General features: G+C 29.4%; 1 protein-coding gene across 3 annotated transcripts; it reads right to left on the bottom strand.

The window, feature by feature from the left end:
• Positions 1 to 509: 509 nt before the first annotated feature.
• On the bottom strand, positions 510 to 8,870 carry LOC114377951 (receptor-like protein 13). Of its 3 annotated transcripts, none has more exons than XM_028336431.1 (8): positions 8,347 to 8,870; positions 7,022 to 7,177; positions 6,847 to 6,927; positions 5,949 to 6,104; positions 5,788 to 5,862; positions 4,128 to 4,292; positions 3,626 to 3,700; positions 510 to 2,677 (listed from the first exon to the last, which is right to left on the bottom strand). In XM_028336431.1, exons 1-8 carry the CDS (start codon positions 8,813 to 8,815, stop codon positions 711 to 713), a joined length of 3,144 nt encoding a protein of 1,047 aa, XP_028192232.1. In that variant the 5' UTR covers positions 8,816 to 8,870; the 3' UTR covers positions 510 to 710. The 3 variants fall into 3 exon arrangements, with proteins under 3 accessions (XP_028192232.1, XP_028192233.1, XP_028192234.1); XM_028336432.1 differs by having other exon boundaries at positions 7,022 to 7,171; positions 8,347 to 8,869; XM_028336433.1 differs by lacking the exon at positions 4,128 to 4,292.
• Positions 8,871 to 18,256: the final 9,386 nt, after the last annotated feature.

The following is an 18,256-nucleotide window of genomic DNA, read 5'->3' on the forward strand; positions in this document are numbered from 1 at the left end:
CAGCATCGCTGCAGAAAGAAAAGAAAGCCTGATTGTATATATAATTCCCTCTACATAGAAGGTTTTGCACTGTTGAGTGGCTTTTGCAGATTCATTTTTGTCTTTTATTAATCATAAAGATTGTTCGACAGTAGTGTGATGAGATACTTGTTGAAGCTAGATTGTACAGTCAACGAGACCTTGGTTGCTCTGATGAAAAATACTATATATTCTAATCACGTAAGGTATAATTTGTTGTTGATCATCCATAATAAAGATTTAGCAGCGTTAGTTTTTAGTCACTAGAAATTGTAAAATATTAAGAATTTAATTATTAAATAATAATAAATAAATAATAACAACAGTATACCCGGTGAATATTTTACACCGACAAACATATGACTGTACCATAAATCTAGGATAAGTAAATGCCGGACTTTATTTCAGAGTGAACTTTTACAATTAAAATCCAAAGTCCAAACCATAATATATGCAAGTTTTTGTCCTTTTAGCAAAAATATGGCAAGATCTCACAAGAAAATATATAATTGATGTACTGCATAAAAGAAAACTACCGAAACATTGATCAAAATACATTACGAGAATTTGAGGCACTTGATTAAATATCCCAAACAAATTACATTATTCCCATACGGTAGCGTGCACCATCACTTCTTGTTAAAATTAAACATATATATTTAACATGCATGAACAATTTATTTCACAACTTTCTAGTAGAACACATCTTCAAGAAATTGACCAAAGCATTTATGAAGGCACACTTCGACAAAATAAAACCACTGTCTCCGCCAATGAGGATTGATCCAAAGGATTATCACCAACACTATTTGTACCATGACATAGCATGAAGCAAAACTCCAACAGAAAGCAGTGAAATCAATTGCAGTGTCATTTTCCTCTCCATCATGCAATGCAGTACTTGGTGGTGGCAGCGTTGTTAGACTGCCTCTATTACTGTTATTCCAAGTAAGATATGGATTTCCTTTGTAGTTGTCCTCATCAAAATTAGCAAACTGTCCCTTATCAGGTGCTTTGCCTGACAAATTGTTGTAGGAAACATCGAAGGTAGATAAAAAGTTCAAGTCCTGTAACTGAATAGGGATTTGTCCACTCAAGTTGTTATTTGAAAGATCTAAGCTCTCTATGTTTTTTAGCTTCTGGAAGCTCTCTGGAATCAATCCATGTAGATGGTTATGAGATAAGTTGAGTGAATGGAGGTAATGCAAATCTCCTATTTGGTGTGGAATCTCTCCTGTCAATTGATTAGATGACAAATCTAATCCTGACATCATTTGAAATTTGTCACTTTTGAATGAAAGATATAAATTTTTTGTTGTGAGTTGCATTTCTGCAACATCAGGTCTAGGGCTAAATGGTTTAAGCCTATCAAGACTATACAAGGGTATAGTAAAATTTCCAAATGACATGCTACTGAAGCAAGGAGGTATAGAGCCAGTGAAGTTATTTCGCGAAAGGTCCAAGATATTGATTTGCTCTAGTTGGCATACCTGACTGGAAAGTTGGCCTTGCAACTGATTACCTGCCAATAAAAGAAATCTTAAAGACCAAAGCTTATATATGCTATCTGGAATAGTTCCAATAAACTTGTTGTCACTAAAATCTATGGCAGTTGGTCGGGAGTAGTTGCTTATTAATGCTTCAGGTATCGTGCCGGTAAGACTGTTTCCCTGCAAGAACAAGTACGCTGGCATTTCGAAGCAAGAGGGTATTGTACCAGAGAATTTATTGTGAGATAGGTCTAACATAACAAGATTATGTTGGCACCATTCATCTGTTATTGCACCTTCAAAGTTGTTCCTTGATGCGGTTAAGGTGACAAGTCTAAGCTTTCTGATCACACTCAGCAGTGTTCCATTGAGTTGGTTGCTATCCATCATCAATGTTTTTAATGAGAAGCATCCGTCAAGAATATGATTAGGTACATTGCCAGAAAAATTATTATTCCCCATATACAATCCCTGCAAGCTTGACATCTCTCCAATTGAAGCTGGAATATGCCCATCAAAGTTATTGTTTGAGACATCAAAATTCACTAAATGAGGGAAAAAGGATCCAATGTTATCGGGGAGCTTGCCTTGCATCTGGTTGTTTGATAAGGACAAGGTTTTTATTTTGTCCATGTGATGATTTAGATCAAAGGGTAGTTCAAAAGGTCCACTGAAAGAATTATGAAATAAATCCACTTCTTCTAAATTTGAGTTGTTCACAAGCAACCAGCTGGGAAATTTACCAACTAGGTTGTTACCCGATAAATCAATATCTCTCAAGCTACTTTGATTTGAAAGGAAAGTTGGAATTACTTTTGTGGGTAAGTTTAACTTGCAAGAGGTAATTGCTAGTTGCTCCAACTGAAATGGTGCGATCCAAGGCGGATTTTCAGTGTCAACTTTCATATTGCCAATTAGCAAACTCTTGAGCCTTGAATGGTTGCTAAAAATGCTTAATGAGAATATGCCCTCAAATTCATTGAAAGATATGCAAAGATTCTCGATAGAGACAAGGTGCCCAATAAAAGGTGCCGGGTTCCCACTTAAGAAGTTAAAGCAGAGATCAAGAGAGTGAAGTGATGTCAAATTGCCAAGGCATGGATCCAAAGTTCCTATGAGATTATTATATGACAGTCCTGCCTCTCGAAGTTGCTTCATTTTACATAAACCTAGATTCAAAATAATGAAAAGAAACAACCAATGAATTGAGGCTCCTTAATGCATAAATAAACTAGATTTGGAGTGTAGGAAGTAAAAAAAAAAAACATATAGATAATAGATAAGTAGGGATGGAAATGAGCCGAGCCTCTAAGGGTCTTTGGCTCGGCCTATTTAAGGCTCGACTCGACTTGACCTTTTTACTATAAAGATCAAATTCAAATTTTTTAAAAGTTTTTTTTAGATAATAAAATCAAAGTCAAACTATAAAAAAACTTGTTAAGTTTGACAAGTCGACTTGTTTAAGTAATAATAATAATAACTATTATTTAAATCATTTTTTCGACATTATGAATGACAGGATGAAGTGTTTAGAGAGTTTACTTGCATATGAAAAATTTTCAACAAAGAAAGACTCAAGTTAAAAGGATAATACAACCAGATTAATACTTCCAAAGAAAAGAATATTTTGTAAAGACATTTTCAGACAATTTAAATATTTTTATTTGGCTATATTAATATAAATCATCTCTAGTTCATATATTTTTTAATATTATGTTCTTTTTTTCATTGTCTTTTGATATACTTTGTGTTTTAACAACTTAAATTTAATATGATTTTGTTTATCAATTATTTTTGGATTTGTACATTATTTATACGATATTTTATAAGTTTCTTTTTTTAGTTAGTATTTTAGTAGATTTTAAAACAATTAATTGGTCAAAGGCGTCTTTAAGCAGACTTTTAAATAGGCTCATAGGACAAGTGAGACTTTTATATAAGTCGAACCAAACCCTTAAAAAAAAACCTATTACTGATAATGAGTCAAACTCAACTCAAACCGAGTTCAAACCTAATAAAGTTTAATTTGACTTGACTCATTTTCATCCCTATAGATAAGATAGTCGATTAAAAAAAAATAGACAAGGATAATATTAAAGATTTTTATACTTCCTCACCTTGATTAGGGAAATATCCGGTGATAGCTGAGTTACTTAGTCGAAGAACTTCCAGCTTGCTTAGATTAGCCAAAACTTCACCAGAATGAAAAGAGATATATTTAGAGACGTTATTAGCTTAATTATTGTGAACTCCTAATTCACACTTCAAATGCAGCAACCAAAGTAGAAGAACCACGTAAAATCCTGGTTAAAGTGTATTACAACTTGACTGTAAAATCCTGATGCTTTTTCTTCTAAATTATTAGTAAGCAAATACAAATTACAAACTTCTAACATCCTTCTCAACAAACATACACGAATCCATGTTAATTTCATAAATGATTCTATAACGAAATCATTAGATATATAACAGGAGCCAACAAAGCTATTCTTCTTAGTTATTCAACAATATTGTTCAAAAATAACTATTTATATGCACTAGAAATGAAATATATATCTAATAATAATAATAAAAGAAATGACATAAATATCTAAGGGAAACCAAGTAGGCAGAAAATACCGTTGTCATCAAGATCCCCTTTGATTGGATTAAATTCTAGGTTCAAAGATCTGAGAGAAGGAAAAGCAACTAAAGACTTGAATATTCCCTTGTCAAAATGATTGTCAGCTAAGTTGAGTGTCTTCAACTTCTTTAATACATAGAACTCGGTGCTGGAATGGATATCTGAAATCATTAATTAATTTATTACTTCTTTGTTTTGTTATAATTTTCGTATAAAAAAATTATTTTAAAATAATTATTATTTTAATTTTTTAATGTAATATTAATTATTTTTTTACTTATATCTTTTATAATATTAATACTGAACAATAAAATTTATAAATAAATTAATGATAAAATAAGATTAATTTTATAAAATTATTTTTTTATCTGTATAAATCAGTATAGGAAAAAAATTATTTTATCATGGATGGAGTAATTAATAATAGTATCTATAAATTTAAAAGGAAAATGCTTACTAATTAATACTCCATCGTTCTTTTTTAATTGTTGGATTTTAAAAGATTTTTATTGCTATTTATTGATTATTTTAAAGATCAACATAGCATTAAATACTCTTTTTTGGCAATTATACTCTTACTTATTATTTAATATTTAATTAGTTTGCATATATGCATTAGTTGTAAAGTAAAAATAAAAAATCTCAACCATATTATTAAGAACAAGAAAATTTATTATATTTTTTTGTTTTTTACATAACAACCATAAAAGAAAATAAAAAGGAATGGGGAGAGTATTAAAGAATAAAAAATAGAAAGTTTTTAATTAAAAAGTATAAAAAATAGAGAGTTTTATTAGAAAGTGTAATAATACAGTCTATTCTTTCAACCCAAAAAAAGTATTACAGTCTATTCATAATTTATATTGCAATCTTTTAATATAAAAAAATAATTTCTTTGCCTTATGACTTTTGAAACTGGATAAAATGCAGCAACAGCATATATCTGTCCGTATAAACCCCGTGTAAAATATGGATTTGTTTTTTTTATTCAAAAAATTAGGGTTAGGATGGATTTGTATTGATTTATAAATCATTATTTGACGTCTGAAACATTTAATGACGTAGATAAAATTAATAATGAAGATGAAATTGTCAAGTTAAATAATTAAAAGGAAATTAAACTTACGTATATTAAAATTTAATTTGTGTAAATTATTTTTTTTACAGAATAATTTGAGTAAATTCTTAAATACACATATGCATTAAAATCATTCTAAAAAAAAGATTAATTTCCATTTAAAACTTTTCAAACAAAAAAATTATTTTATAAATCAAATCATTTAATTTTTTGTGTGTAGAATGATAACACTGAGGACGTTCAAACTTAAGATGTAAAGTGAGTCGTTATAATCTATTATTCAAAGTGATTGAAAATAGCCACAAGAAAAATTGAATTTTTATTAGTGTAAAATTAATCAATTTATGTGTGGTTTTTTGCATGAGTCTCAATAAAAGTTATGCAGAAACAATATTGTGTTGTCAACTGACAGTGTCGAATTACACGGTGAATGTGAGCAAACAATCGAGGATCTTATGAAATTAATTATAATTAACAAGTATTGATTATAATTATGTCCTGTGAGAAATTCTGAAATTTTCTTACATTGGTTAAAATAATTTTTTAATCTGGTAATTGATACAAAGTTACGTACGTACCTTGAGTTGTGACAGAACTAACAAGATGATTCATACTCAAATCTAACACTTCCAAGTTTGGTAGAAGTGACAATTCTAAGAAGAAAAAGTAAAGCAAATCAGAATGTGCAAAACGAACTCACAAAAATGTGAAAAATATAATAAGTTACGTACAATCATACCTTTTATCGGAAAAGGTCTAGCTATAAAGTTACCGGCAAGACTTAAATTCTTGATGGATCGGAGAGCACCAACAAATTCCATTATGCTCTCGTTGAGATTATTGATACTGAGATCTAATGTCTTCAACTTTTTCAATGTTGACTTGTTTTTATAATCTGAAAGATTACTTTAAATTTGAGTAAATGATAAATATACAATATTAATTTTTTACTTAAAGTAGTAAAAAAAATTGTAGTAGACCATAATCTATAAATCTACTCATATTCTTCTAAAAAATAAATAAATAAACTCACATTCTTTAAAATTGAGGAGATAAGATTAATAATTTTATCCTTTAAAATATAGAATATCATCTTCTTTTTGTTTAGGTCAAACTCATGAGATGAGGTGTTCTTCACCCTAAGGTGAGATCTTTACCATATACATCTCACATTAAAGACGGAATATCTTTTAAATGTAAAGTTCATAGGATTAAACATATGTTAGTAATCTAATAACAGCTCAATAACAAATAATTTGAGATACTTTTTTTTTCTTCATATGACTTATATTCTTCACGTGTCATTCAGATTGAATGATCCTATAAAATTATGTTGTTATTTTAACATGGTATAAGTAATATATATATATATATATATAAGAAATATTTTTATTTTTCTCTGAAGAAATTTTTTATACTATCTTAAAATTTGGATCTAGATCTAATTCGACTTAAAAATTAACTTATAAAATAAGAATTTATATACATCATTTTTTTAATTATGTAAGATTCTACTTGTAATTGTTTTATGAAGACTCCATACTAATAATGGGCTCATCATCACTTTAACAAATTAAATGGTGGTTTGGACTATGAGTGATACCCAAAAGTAGCATCATACACACATACATATGTACCTTGAGTTGCAAAGTGGCTGCCATTGCCGAGCATATTCATATGCAAATCCAACACTTCCAAGTTTGGTAAAAGTGATAATTCTTAGAATTGAAGGAAAAATAAAGCAAATTAGAATGTATAAAAATCTCCAAGTGTGAAACATATAATTACGTACATATATAATTGCATTCATACCTTTCAAAAAGGGTCCTCTGATAAAATTAGCAGCAAGAATTAAATTCTTGACAGATGGGAGAACACCCACAATTTCCATTATGCTCTCATTGAGATAATTGAAACTGAGATCTAAAGTCTCCAACTTCTTCAATGTTGACTTGCTGTTATCTGAAACTTTACTTCAATATTCACTTTAACCATTCATGTACAACATAAAATATAAAACATTAAAATCTTATATTCATTTAAAATTTTCTATTTAATCAACTGCTCTTCACACCTACTTCCATTCACATATAAAGGAAAAGCTATTAATTAAATTACTACTCTGTTGTGGCCAGCAAAATTGAGTAACTTTTATTTATTATTTGGGCCCACAAAATCAAGCCCAATGATATTTTAGCTTACCTTATACTACCTTCATTTTACATTGATTGACATTTATGATTTTATCATACAGATTAAGAATAATAGTAACTCCAAGACAATATTTCCTCATTCCTGTTATAATTACTGTAGATTATTTTACACACAAAAATTAATAAATGATTGAAAAAAATAAAAATTTTAATTTATAAAATTAAACTTATTTTTATTAATTTTTTAATTTTTTTGTTTATAATTTATAAGGGATATAAGTTAAAAAATTAATTAATATTATATCAAAAAAATTAAAATAACAGCTATTTAGAACTTATTTCTTCTTCTTACACAACAATTATTAGGGAATAGGGGAGTAATAATATTTATTATGGGTCAATTTTACTAAAATATTCTTACTCACTTTCTTAATTTCTATAAATACATTATTATGTATTTCAAGATAATAATATTTAATATTTATTTGTTAAAAAATAATACTCCTTATCTTTTTTATAAGAAAAAATATTTGTTTGTCATAATGATAAGAAACATAAACTCATTTTAAGAAAATAATATTTATTAAGATTTAAATTTAAAATAAAAGTTTTATTAAAACCAAAAGCAACAATAAATATGAATTTTTTTTAAGGTTAAAACGTCCATCAATTTGAAATGAAAGGAGTATTAGTATTACCCTTTGGGGATATAAAACAATTCTCATTAACCGATGCAATAACAATATCACCGTGGAGCAAGTGAACTATGACAAATTAAATGCCAATAAATGGTAGGGTGCGTGGTTGTCTCACCATCCCGAATCCACGTACGTTCATGTTCAGAACAAAATAAAAGTATTTTTTGTGTGAATCAACTAAAGAATTTATAACACATTTATCTGTTTTTTTTCTTCAACAAACTGAATCTGAGTCCTAATAAGTATTATTTGAATTTTTAAAATAATATTAATAATAAAATTATACCTTCCGTCCGAATGAATCCCAGCAAACAAGAGTTGGACAGACTGAGACTTGTCAATTTCCTGAAGGGTAGAAACAAGGACCAGTTTAAGAAACGGCTTGTGTGCTTTGAACAATATGGATATGGCCATGGAGGCATTTTTATGTTCGACGTATATGGTCCCATTTCACCAGGTGGATATACAAATGGTACCATTTCACTTTCAGCAATTGTATTTCCAAGATCTAGATGGATTACGTGACCAGAAGAGGAATCACATGTGACCCGTTCCCAATCACAACAATTGCTCTTAGCCTCATTCACCCACGAACGCAGCTTCAATGAGTCGTTGCCATGATAAGTAGCCTTGAAATCCAACAACGCAGCCTTCTCTTGTTGGAAGCAACCACTACTATTGCCTAACACATCACTCAAAACTATTGCTCCCAACAATACTGATACTAACCACTGTTTCTTCCTACACAACTCCATCTGGAATATTTACTTTAACACTTGTTGTACTTTTTTTACAATTTACAATGCCGTTTATCGGTCTATATATAGCTCTCTCGATCTCACCCTCTTTTTTTTTTTTCAACTTTTTGTGCCATTGGAGTGCTACGGATACATATATTATTACCACTCAAATTATTGAATAAAATTATAGCCATATAAAGCCTAGAAAGACTCGTGAGAGGATGGAAATCTTCAGTTCCCAATTGCTGACCTCAAATAAAAAATGTGTCACCCCAATTAATTGTCTACATCACTTTAATTATCATTTAAGAAAAATAAATCCTGTGACGTTATTTGCTCTTCATGGATATTATTACATTAGTACGTTACATTTCAATCTCTTTCTGATATATACCTCTTGAGGAAACTATCGAATTAGATTCTAAATTGATGGACTAGAGTGAACCACTTATCCATGCTATTATGTTCAAACAACTAGGCTGTCGCTGGTGAAGCTAGCAGACTGGCAATCTATTGACTTGCCCTTAGCTCAAGTTCACACACTTCACTATGAAACAATCTATTGTGAAAGCAACACCAAGGGATGCAGATGCAGTGGTGGTGGCAATTAGTACACAGGTCAACAAAAAGACAAAGTCGAAGACCAATAAAACGACAGAGTCGGAGACCAACGGAAACCAAACGAACGATCAACGTCAAAAGCAAAATTATTGTTCTTAATATTAAAACGGTGTGCACAATTAATTGAGGTGGCATGATATTTTTGTGTTGGCACAAGCTTTAGAGACACATGATGTTCATCCCTCATGAGTTTGAGTCAAGTCAATTAAGGAATCAGACATTGCAAGACTCCCATATTTGAGTGCAATAGTAAAAGAGACCTTTCGCATGCACCCAGGTGTCCCACTTTTGCTACCTAGAAAAGCCAACATATATAGATGTGGAGATCAATGGCTACACCATCCCACAGGGTGCACAAATAGTGATTAATGAATGGGCCATTGGAAGGAACCCAAGCATATGGGAAAACCCTAATTCATTTTCACCTGAGAGGTTTTTGGGTTCAGAGATTGATGTTAAAGGTCGACATTTTCAACTAATTAACACCGTTTGGTGGCGGGCGACGAATATGCCCTGGTTTGCCACTAGCTATAAGGATGTTGCATTTGATGTTGGGATCATTAATCAATGGCTTTGATTGGAAATTTGAAAATGGTGTAAACCCAGATATTGACATGGGTCAACCCATGCGAGCTGTTCCATTTAGAACAAACAATTAACATGTAGTAAATATTTTTTTTTTATAGCTACATTTATGCCGATAAAACCACACATGTACATTTATTAATTCTTGGATTCATACACTGAACAATTAGTTACGTAAGTTTGTTGTGTCTTTTCCTAAATATTGAGATATTATAGTATAGGCTGCATGCATCTTGTGCTGATTCATTATATCTCAACAAACAAAAAAATGTATTGTTTATTAGAATTGTATAAAAGCATGATAGTAATTAGTAGTAACGTCCATAAAATAGTCAAATTAAAATTCCCCCTTTCTAAACTTATCTAGTAATTCTCGAATCTTAGCTTCTTCTTCCTTTTTTTTTTTGGAGCCTAATATTTGTTTCTTAGATCAAATTATACAGGAGATGCTATATATACTTAAGGATCATTATAAACTGTATCTAACGTCAACTATTATATATTCCTGCATCTTGTGATAAAAAAATACAGTATATATTATACCATCAATAATTTAATGTAAAATATAATTTTAATTGATTATATATTATTTTAATTATTTGTGTTAAATTTTATCATAATTAAACAATTAATTAATTTTTTGAATAAGCAAAATGATATATATTATTGAAACAAAGAAGCAATGGATACGCTAGAAGATGTGACCAAACCAAGGAAAAACAGTAAAAGTGTAATAGTTAGTTTCCAAGCCTAAGCCTGTCTACTATTCCCTTCTCTAGACCTCTGTAGCAGCCTGACAGCATCTAATTGACCTTAAACAATAACCACAAGGTCATATCTGGCCCTTCCTAATAAACAACATGATGCCAAATGCTAGGCCTAACACAAGATATAGTGAACAAAACCAGGAAGCCCAAAAGGCAGATCTGATTGTCCCTGACAATATGGAATAAAATTGCACCTGCTGCATAATTCCTTATTATCTTGCACCCCATACTACGTTAAATGAATATAATTTTCCACACACCATGCCTACATAAACATCTTGTATTCGTTGTTGGCGCAAAATTCAGGTTAGACTTAGCTTTCTACCGGGCTTATTTGCAATTGATGCCTGAACAAAAGTCCTTAGGAACCATTAGTACAATCCATCACCAATTTTATTTTTTTATGAACTATTGGGTAAAAATGTGAAATTTAAGCATTTTTTATCAATAAATATTAATTATAAGTATTATTAGTTTTTGTTGATAAAAAAATTTGAACCCATAATCTCTTTTTTTTTCTTCTCCATTCATCACTAGATCAACCATCATGTGCATACATAAACCTACATTTGTTAGTTAGTCATTGTCACTATTGCAAATTCACTAATTCCACCATCTCAGCTACATCCTTCTTTTGCTTGCTGTGAATACCATTGCGTTCAATTAATATTTTTCCAAATAACCCAAGTTGCTTCGCCATTTCTTTTATTTTTATTTATTTGTTTTAAGGATGTTATAATAGTTTAATATTTAATTATGAAAAGAGCAAACTTATTCCACTCTCCTGTATCTCACCTCTCGTGCATTCTCACGTACTAAATTGACAAAATATAAATGTCCTTTCTTCTTAGGCAACAACACATCTCCCAACTCACCAAAGTGAGTATGTCACATTTCTATATATAGCGCACTTAAACAGATAAAATCCCCCAATCTTCTGTTCTATCAAACAGCTCCCGTAAGTGTGTGGAACAAATATATACAGGTAGTAAGTAGAGTAGAATGCTAGAAAATAAATCTGGACAGGGCAATATTAGATACCTTTTAAAATCTCTTCTTAACCTACTAGCAAGTTGATCAGTGTTGGATCATATTTTTCTTTTCATATTGATCTTCTTTAGGAATGAGAGTGCATCACATTAATCAATAAAAGTTGGTTTAATAGATAAGGAATGAGCTTATACCCAAAAGGATATAAGTTTAATTTCCACTATCAATATGAAGATCTGATTGATGAATAATTTATAAGTATTTTTCTATAAGTATTTTTTTGAGCGTTAAGACCTGCTCTAATCCTGATAAATCTTTAGGACTCAACTCACCTAACCTTTTTCCAATAAAAAAAAAAAAGTGAATCACATTTCATGGGAGCGCTTTCTTCATAGTTCAATACTATATCCATGAAATTGTTCATGACATTCTGCAGTAGCTCTAGCTCAATTAGGATGAAATTATGATAATGTTTTTAATCTTTAATGACATTATATGCCTATTATTTTAATGAAACATGTTTATGTGTTACAATACTTCATATATAAAAGATCCATGTCTATTGTTTAGTCACGAGCCCATAAAATGGCCAGATGGATCCTATCTTTAATTATTTGTCTCTCAATGGAATGAAATCTCTGATAAGTAATCTTCTTGCATAATTTGTTAAGGAAGCTTAGGAATATCCAAAGTAGAAATATATCTTCCTTTTCTCTTGAAGGAATTGTTGAATATATAGAAGGTCATATTAGTTTATATACGTCTTCTTCATAAGAAATGTATAAGTCTCTTTTATCTTTCCATAGATCATCTTAAACGCATTTTTAGAGCTTAAGGTAATTCCTTCATAATTCTCCCTTTTGTTTATGAAGTATCATTTTGAGTGTGTTACAATTTTGTTGTACTTCATGTTAGATTTCTTGTGCAACTCTTAGTATCATTATGAAGTTTCATTCTATAATGTCACTGGAGCAAAAGATGGTTCTTCTGACATGTAAATTATTCTGCACATGTTGCCTTTTCATGATTGCTTTATAATTGTTCTATATATCAAGAACAATATTCTTCTTGTTTTTTATATTGATTCCTTCACATGGCTAAGCCTTTCTTCTTCATGTAATGAGCTTAAGGAGTTCATCTCAGTAGCCTGGAATATTCTGAATTCTTATAAGACCTTTCTTGAGTTCACTTCAAAAGTTGTTCTTTACTGAACATGTCTTAATGCACTCGAGCAATCTCATTAGTAGACTTTTACTCAAAAAGTTTATGATTTGCCTTCAAAAGAATTGTTATAAATAAAATATAAAGGTTTTGGACTCAGTGGTTAAAATTCCATTTTTAACATATTGGTGATTTATGTAGCTATTTTCGCATGTCATATTATCATGCCATGAAACTAAAACATCATCATTTATGTCATTTGTTATGCACACCACATATCATCAAGATATTCTAAATTTTTAACAAAAGACACCAAAATTATTGGAACCATAAACGTATCGATCAAATATCTGACTTTTAAAATATTTTGATGATAACGAAGGATATTAACTCTGAAATTCTAATAAAATCTATTTTACAGAACAATTGTTTGAAGCCAAAAAGAGTCCATAAAACATATATACATCTCCCTCTATCCTTACTTAGAATTGTTGGTTATAATTCTATCCGTATTTACTCTTAACTAAAGACGTGAAAACCATATCAAAATTCAAACTTAAAATTACAATTTTCAATACTCTAATTCTTTATCACACACAGAGATAATAATTTTTAAAAAATACATGATTTATAATTTTTTTATCCGCAAGAATCAAAGACAAATATCAAAAAATTTATAACAAATTATACATTCTACTCAATCAAGACCTTTCAATACATGATTTGTAGTGTTTTTTATTTAGTGTGTGTTTGGGTAACCTTCAAAATCATGGTAGACTATGGTGAGGTGGGTCAATCTTAATTTTGACCAAATTTTGCATATTTGGATTGCATAACACCCCAGTTTTTTAAATATATTGATATTTATTATGTAACTTGAGTTTTTATAATTAATTGAATTAAGTAAATATATTGGGGTCAGATATTGGATTGAAATTGAGTTTTAATGATTAGTCATGTGGACCAGAAATTAATAGAGTTTTTAGAAATTAAATAAATGAGATAAATGAGTTTTTGTTAATTAAAACAAGAATTTCATAGTATTAAAAAATAAATAGAGTAAAATAATATTTTAAAAAATAAAGTGATATTTTAATTGGTTATTTATTTAATAAAATAGTAAAATAATTTTTTATAAAATAAAGATAAATAAAATAAATGATAGGCTCGTAGTACCCTAACTATAAATAGAGATATAATAGGTCAGTTTTTACAATTACGATATGTCTCTAGACTCTTTTTTTTCTCTCAAATTCGTTTTTTCTTCTTCCTTTCTCAAATCTTCTCTTTTTCCCGCATACACTGAAATATGTTTCAGTAAAACTATGATTCTGGACTCGTTAACCATTGGATCGTCCTGAAACTTGGACACTACCTTAGGAACTCAATTTCTCACATTTTTATTGTTGAGATTTTCGAAATAATGTTTATAAAGAGATAAGTGTCTCTCGCACAGTGAAATTGAGGCTTCAATTCTTTTTCCTTCTCTCTAATGCTTGAAAATCCTAGCAAAGCAACCAGAGGAAAAACTTGAGAAATCTTAAGGAACCGTTAGAAATTCCGTTATTACTACCAGACTATACACGTGAGCCCTCTTAGAGGTAAGGGATGAGTTTATCGCAATTGGAGTTAGAATGAACATGTGTAGAGATCTTCAGAGGATCAATTTGAGATTAATTTTAGGGTGTTTTATGCGTTTTAATTTTGCTTGTACAATAATAACTACAAATTGCTCATGTTTGATAGGTCAATTGATGCTTTGATGTGAATTGGATGGTTTAATTGAGTGTTTGGATTTGAATATTAGAAACCTAGAAATTTAGGAATTCTTGATTCTTTCATGTTTTCTTGAAATTAATTAAGGGGTTTTGTTCCCCATGATATGATAATGTGTTAGTGAGAAGGTGTGATGAGACATGTGTTGTGAACAAGTGTGGGATTAATACGTTCTTCAATGTGATTATACATGTTATTGTGAAGTATAAAGTGATGTCATTAAGTTATGAGTTATGAACTGTACAATCACACAATTGTAAGATCCTTTAAGGGCGACGAGTTAATGCACGATGAGTATTATGATGGGATCCATTGTGAGAACCCAACAAGTTGAATCACTTTGAGGCACGACAGGTTAAAATAATTTTAAAAACAATTGAGTAGTTGTGTGTATTGCATAGTTCAAACTCCAATGGCACATATATGATTTTAAATGCTTGCTTTAAGGAGATGATTAGTCATATGAACATAACATATTAATATTATTATTGTATGATATGTATATGATGCATGAGGCTTGATAACATGATGTGTTTGGATTATGAAAGTGTGATGAACTGTGTGTAAGTGACAAGTTGAGTATGTGTTAAATTCTAAGGTCACACGTGTATTGAGATGTTGTGTGCATTGAGTTGTGAGCTATGAACTGTACAATCACACGACTGTAAGATCCTTTAAGGACGACAAGTTAATGCGCGATGAGTATTGTGATATAATTCACTGTGGGAACCCGACGAGTTGAATCACTGAGGCGCAACGAGTTAAAATTATTTTGAGAATAATTGAGGAGTTGTGTGTTTTGTATAGTTCCTAGATAGAGTCTGCGTATTAAAATATTTTTTGAGTTGGACCTAAATTAGGAGGGAAAGGTCCTCACGAACTCTTTGGAGTCTAGGCCTTGGGGGTAAATACACTCAGTTTAAGTACTACTTTAAGCATGTGTCGATCCTACACGATTGGAGCATTCTTGCAAAACAATGTGTGGTATGTCTTGTCATGTACTATTAGGCGTACGACGAGGTTTTTCACTAACATGGTACCACATTGCATATAAGATTGAATTTTAGTGTATTTGTTGTGTAACGCTTGTGTAATGATCATTGTGACTTGTTATGTGATAGTGCGTAATGAATTCTGAGTGTGAGATGTTGTAATGTACTTAAGATGTGTTATTTTGAATACATGATTAATATGAAGGTGTGAAATGTGATATTGTGATTAAATCTTTGGGACAAGTGATGTTACGCAATGAGTGGTAAAATGATGCAAAGTGTGTTAAGTTGAGCTTGTTATACTTATATTATATATGCGTGTCTTCGTTTATCTCTATCTTTTTAGGAATGTGATAACTCACTCCCTGTGTGTTGTTTGTGTTTGGATCTTATGATGATCTAAAATCTTGTGTTCATGGGAGCAAATGATTAGGTGAATGACTTTAAAGAATCTTGTGCTAGAGGACGTTATGGCATAATGCTCTAATAGAATGTGACATTGAGACATGAATTTTTATTTCAATTGCATAATGTTCTGGACATATTATTTTACTTTATTTCATTCTGCTGCTTAACTTGAGTTCTTTTGTAAACTTGGACAACCTTGTTTTGAGCCGAAAATATTTTTAATAAGTTTTATTTGATAACAGTGAAACAAATGTAACCCTTATATCCACGTGAATTTGTTTATGTGATTTGAATAAAATTGATTTAATTAAATTTCACATTTTTATATATTTTTCTTATTTATATGTATGTCGAGATAGAGAGTGTCACAGATTGTTTCAAAATCATAGTAGAATCAATTTTGATGGGAAAAAAATCATGGTAAGGTGTGTTTGGATGAACATTGACAAAATTGAATTTGAATGAAATTAATTTCTGCAAAGTTGATTTTGGTTAAATTGATTTTGAAGTGGTGCAATTTTATGTTTGGATATTTTTGTTATAAAATCAAGTTGGGAATAAAATTCAATACAAAAATTTGGACTCAATGCAAAAGCTACTCAAAATTGCTTTAACACAGAATCAATTCTAAATTCTTCTCTAATGTGTAACTAAACATGTGAAAATATATTCAAAATTAATTTATCAATGTAAAACCAAACATGCACATAGAGTTGAAGCAAGTTGCATGTAGTAATTTTTACTTCTACCAAAATTAATTCTACTAGAATTTTGACTAATTTACCATCACTTCAATACTCTCATGCATATGTTTATTATTTATTTATTGATTTAAAATATAATTAAATCTATCAAAATAAAAAATTATAGTTAAAAATTCTACTATATTTTTTAATACATTTTATCTAATTTACCTTTGTACTAATACAATACCGTTAGTGTGATAAATCATTAAAATAGTGTATATAATATTGGCTTAATTTTAATTATATATAAATAAAAATAATTATAAAAAAATGTATATAAATATTAAAATTCATTTTGGTCATTTTACTCTCAAAATTTAATTTTGATTGAAATTATTTGAACAATATTCTCTTTAAAAAAATCATTTCACTACTAGAAAAATAACATTTTACATCGGTGGTAAACGTCTTTCAAAGACGTGGACGCGCGTCTTTGAAATTAATGACATTGTAGAGGGTGAATCTTTCTACGACGGTCGTAAAAGGATCGTCTTAGAAACACGTGATAAACGAAGTTGTGCTTACGACAATCAATGTAGAAAGCACTCTACATCGATGTTGTCGTAAGTATGACTTCGTTTATCACGTGTTCTACGACGACGGTTATGTTACAATCGATGTGGAAAGCTTTACTTTCTACGACGTTGTTGGCGTAAGCACGACTTCGTTTATCATATGTTCTACAACGACGGTTACTCTACGACCGATGTTGAAAGCTTTATTTTCTAGTGCTGATGCAAGCAACAACTTAGAAATAGCGTATTCCTACGTCGGTGCCTACGTCAGCACTGACGTATAAAGTTTAATATTAATTTATTTATATTAATTTAATATTATCAATTTATTTATATATAAATTTATATTTTAAAATAATTATTTGTAAATAATTATCAATAAGTATTTAATTAGATTAATAATTAATAATAACCATAATAAAACCATAATATAAGTTGAAAATTTAAAAATTATTTTACTATATAATTTTTTTACTATATATTATGGTTTTATTTAATTTAATATTATATAATTAACCAACATAATGATAAATAATGATTATCAATAAAGATAATTATTAATAAGTATTTTAAATGTAACTTAATTATAAAATTAATTAAAAATATGATAAGTACATATAATTAAAAAATTAATTGAAAATATGATAAGTACATATTATTAATAAGTATTTTAAATGTAACTTAATTAGAAAATTAATTCAAAATATGATAAGTACATATAATTTGTTTAAAAATTAATTCAAAATATGATAAGTACATATAATTAGAAAATTAATTGACAATTTGATAAGTACATATTATTAATAAGTATTTTAAATGTTACTTAATTAGAAAATTAATTCAAAAATATGATAAGTACATATAATTCGAAATTAATTCATAGTTATATAATATG

Source organism: Glycine soja, chromosome 12 (genome assembly GCF_004193775.1).
Source record: "Glycine soja cultivar W05 chromosome 12, ASM419377v2, whole genome shotgun sequence".
NCBI classification, from domain to species: Eukaryota; Viridiplantae; Streptophyta; class Magnoliopsida; order Fabales; family Fabaceae; genus Glycine; species Glycine soja.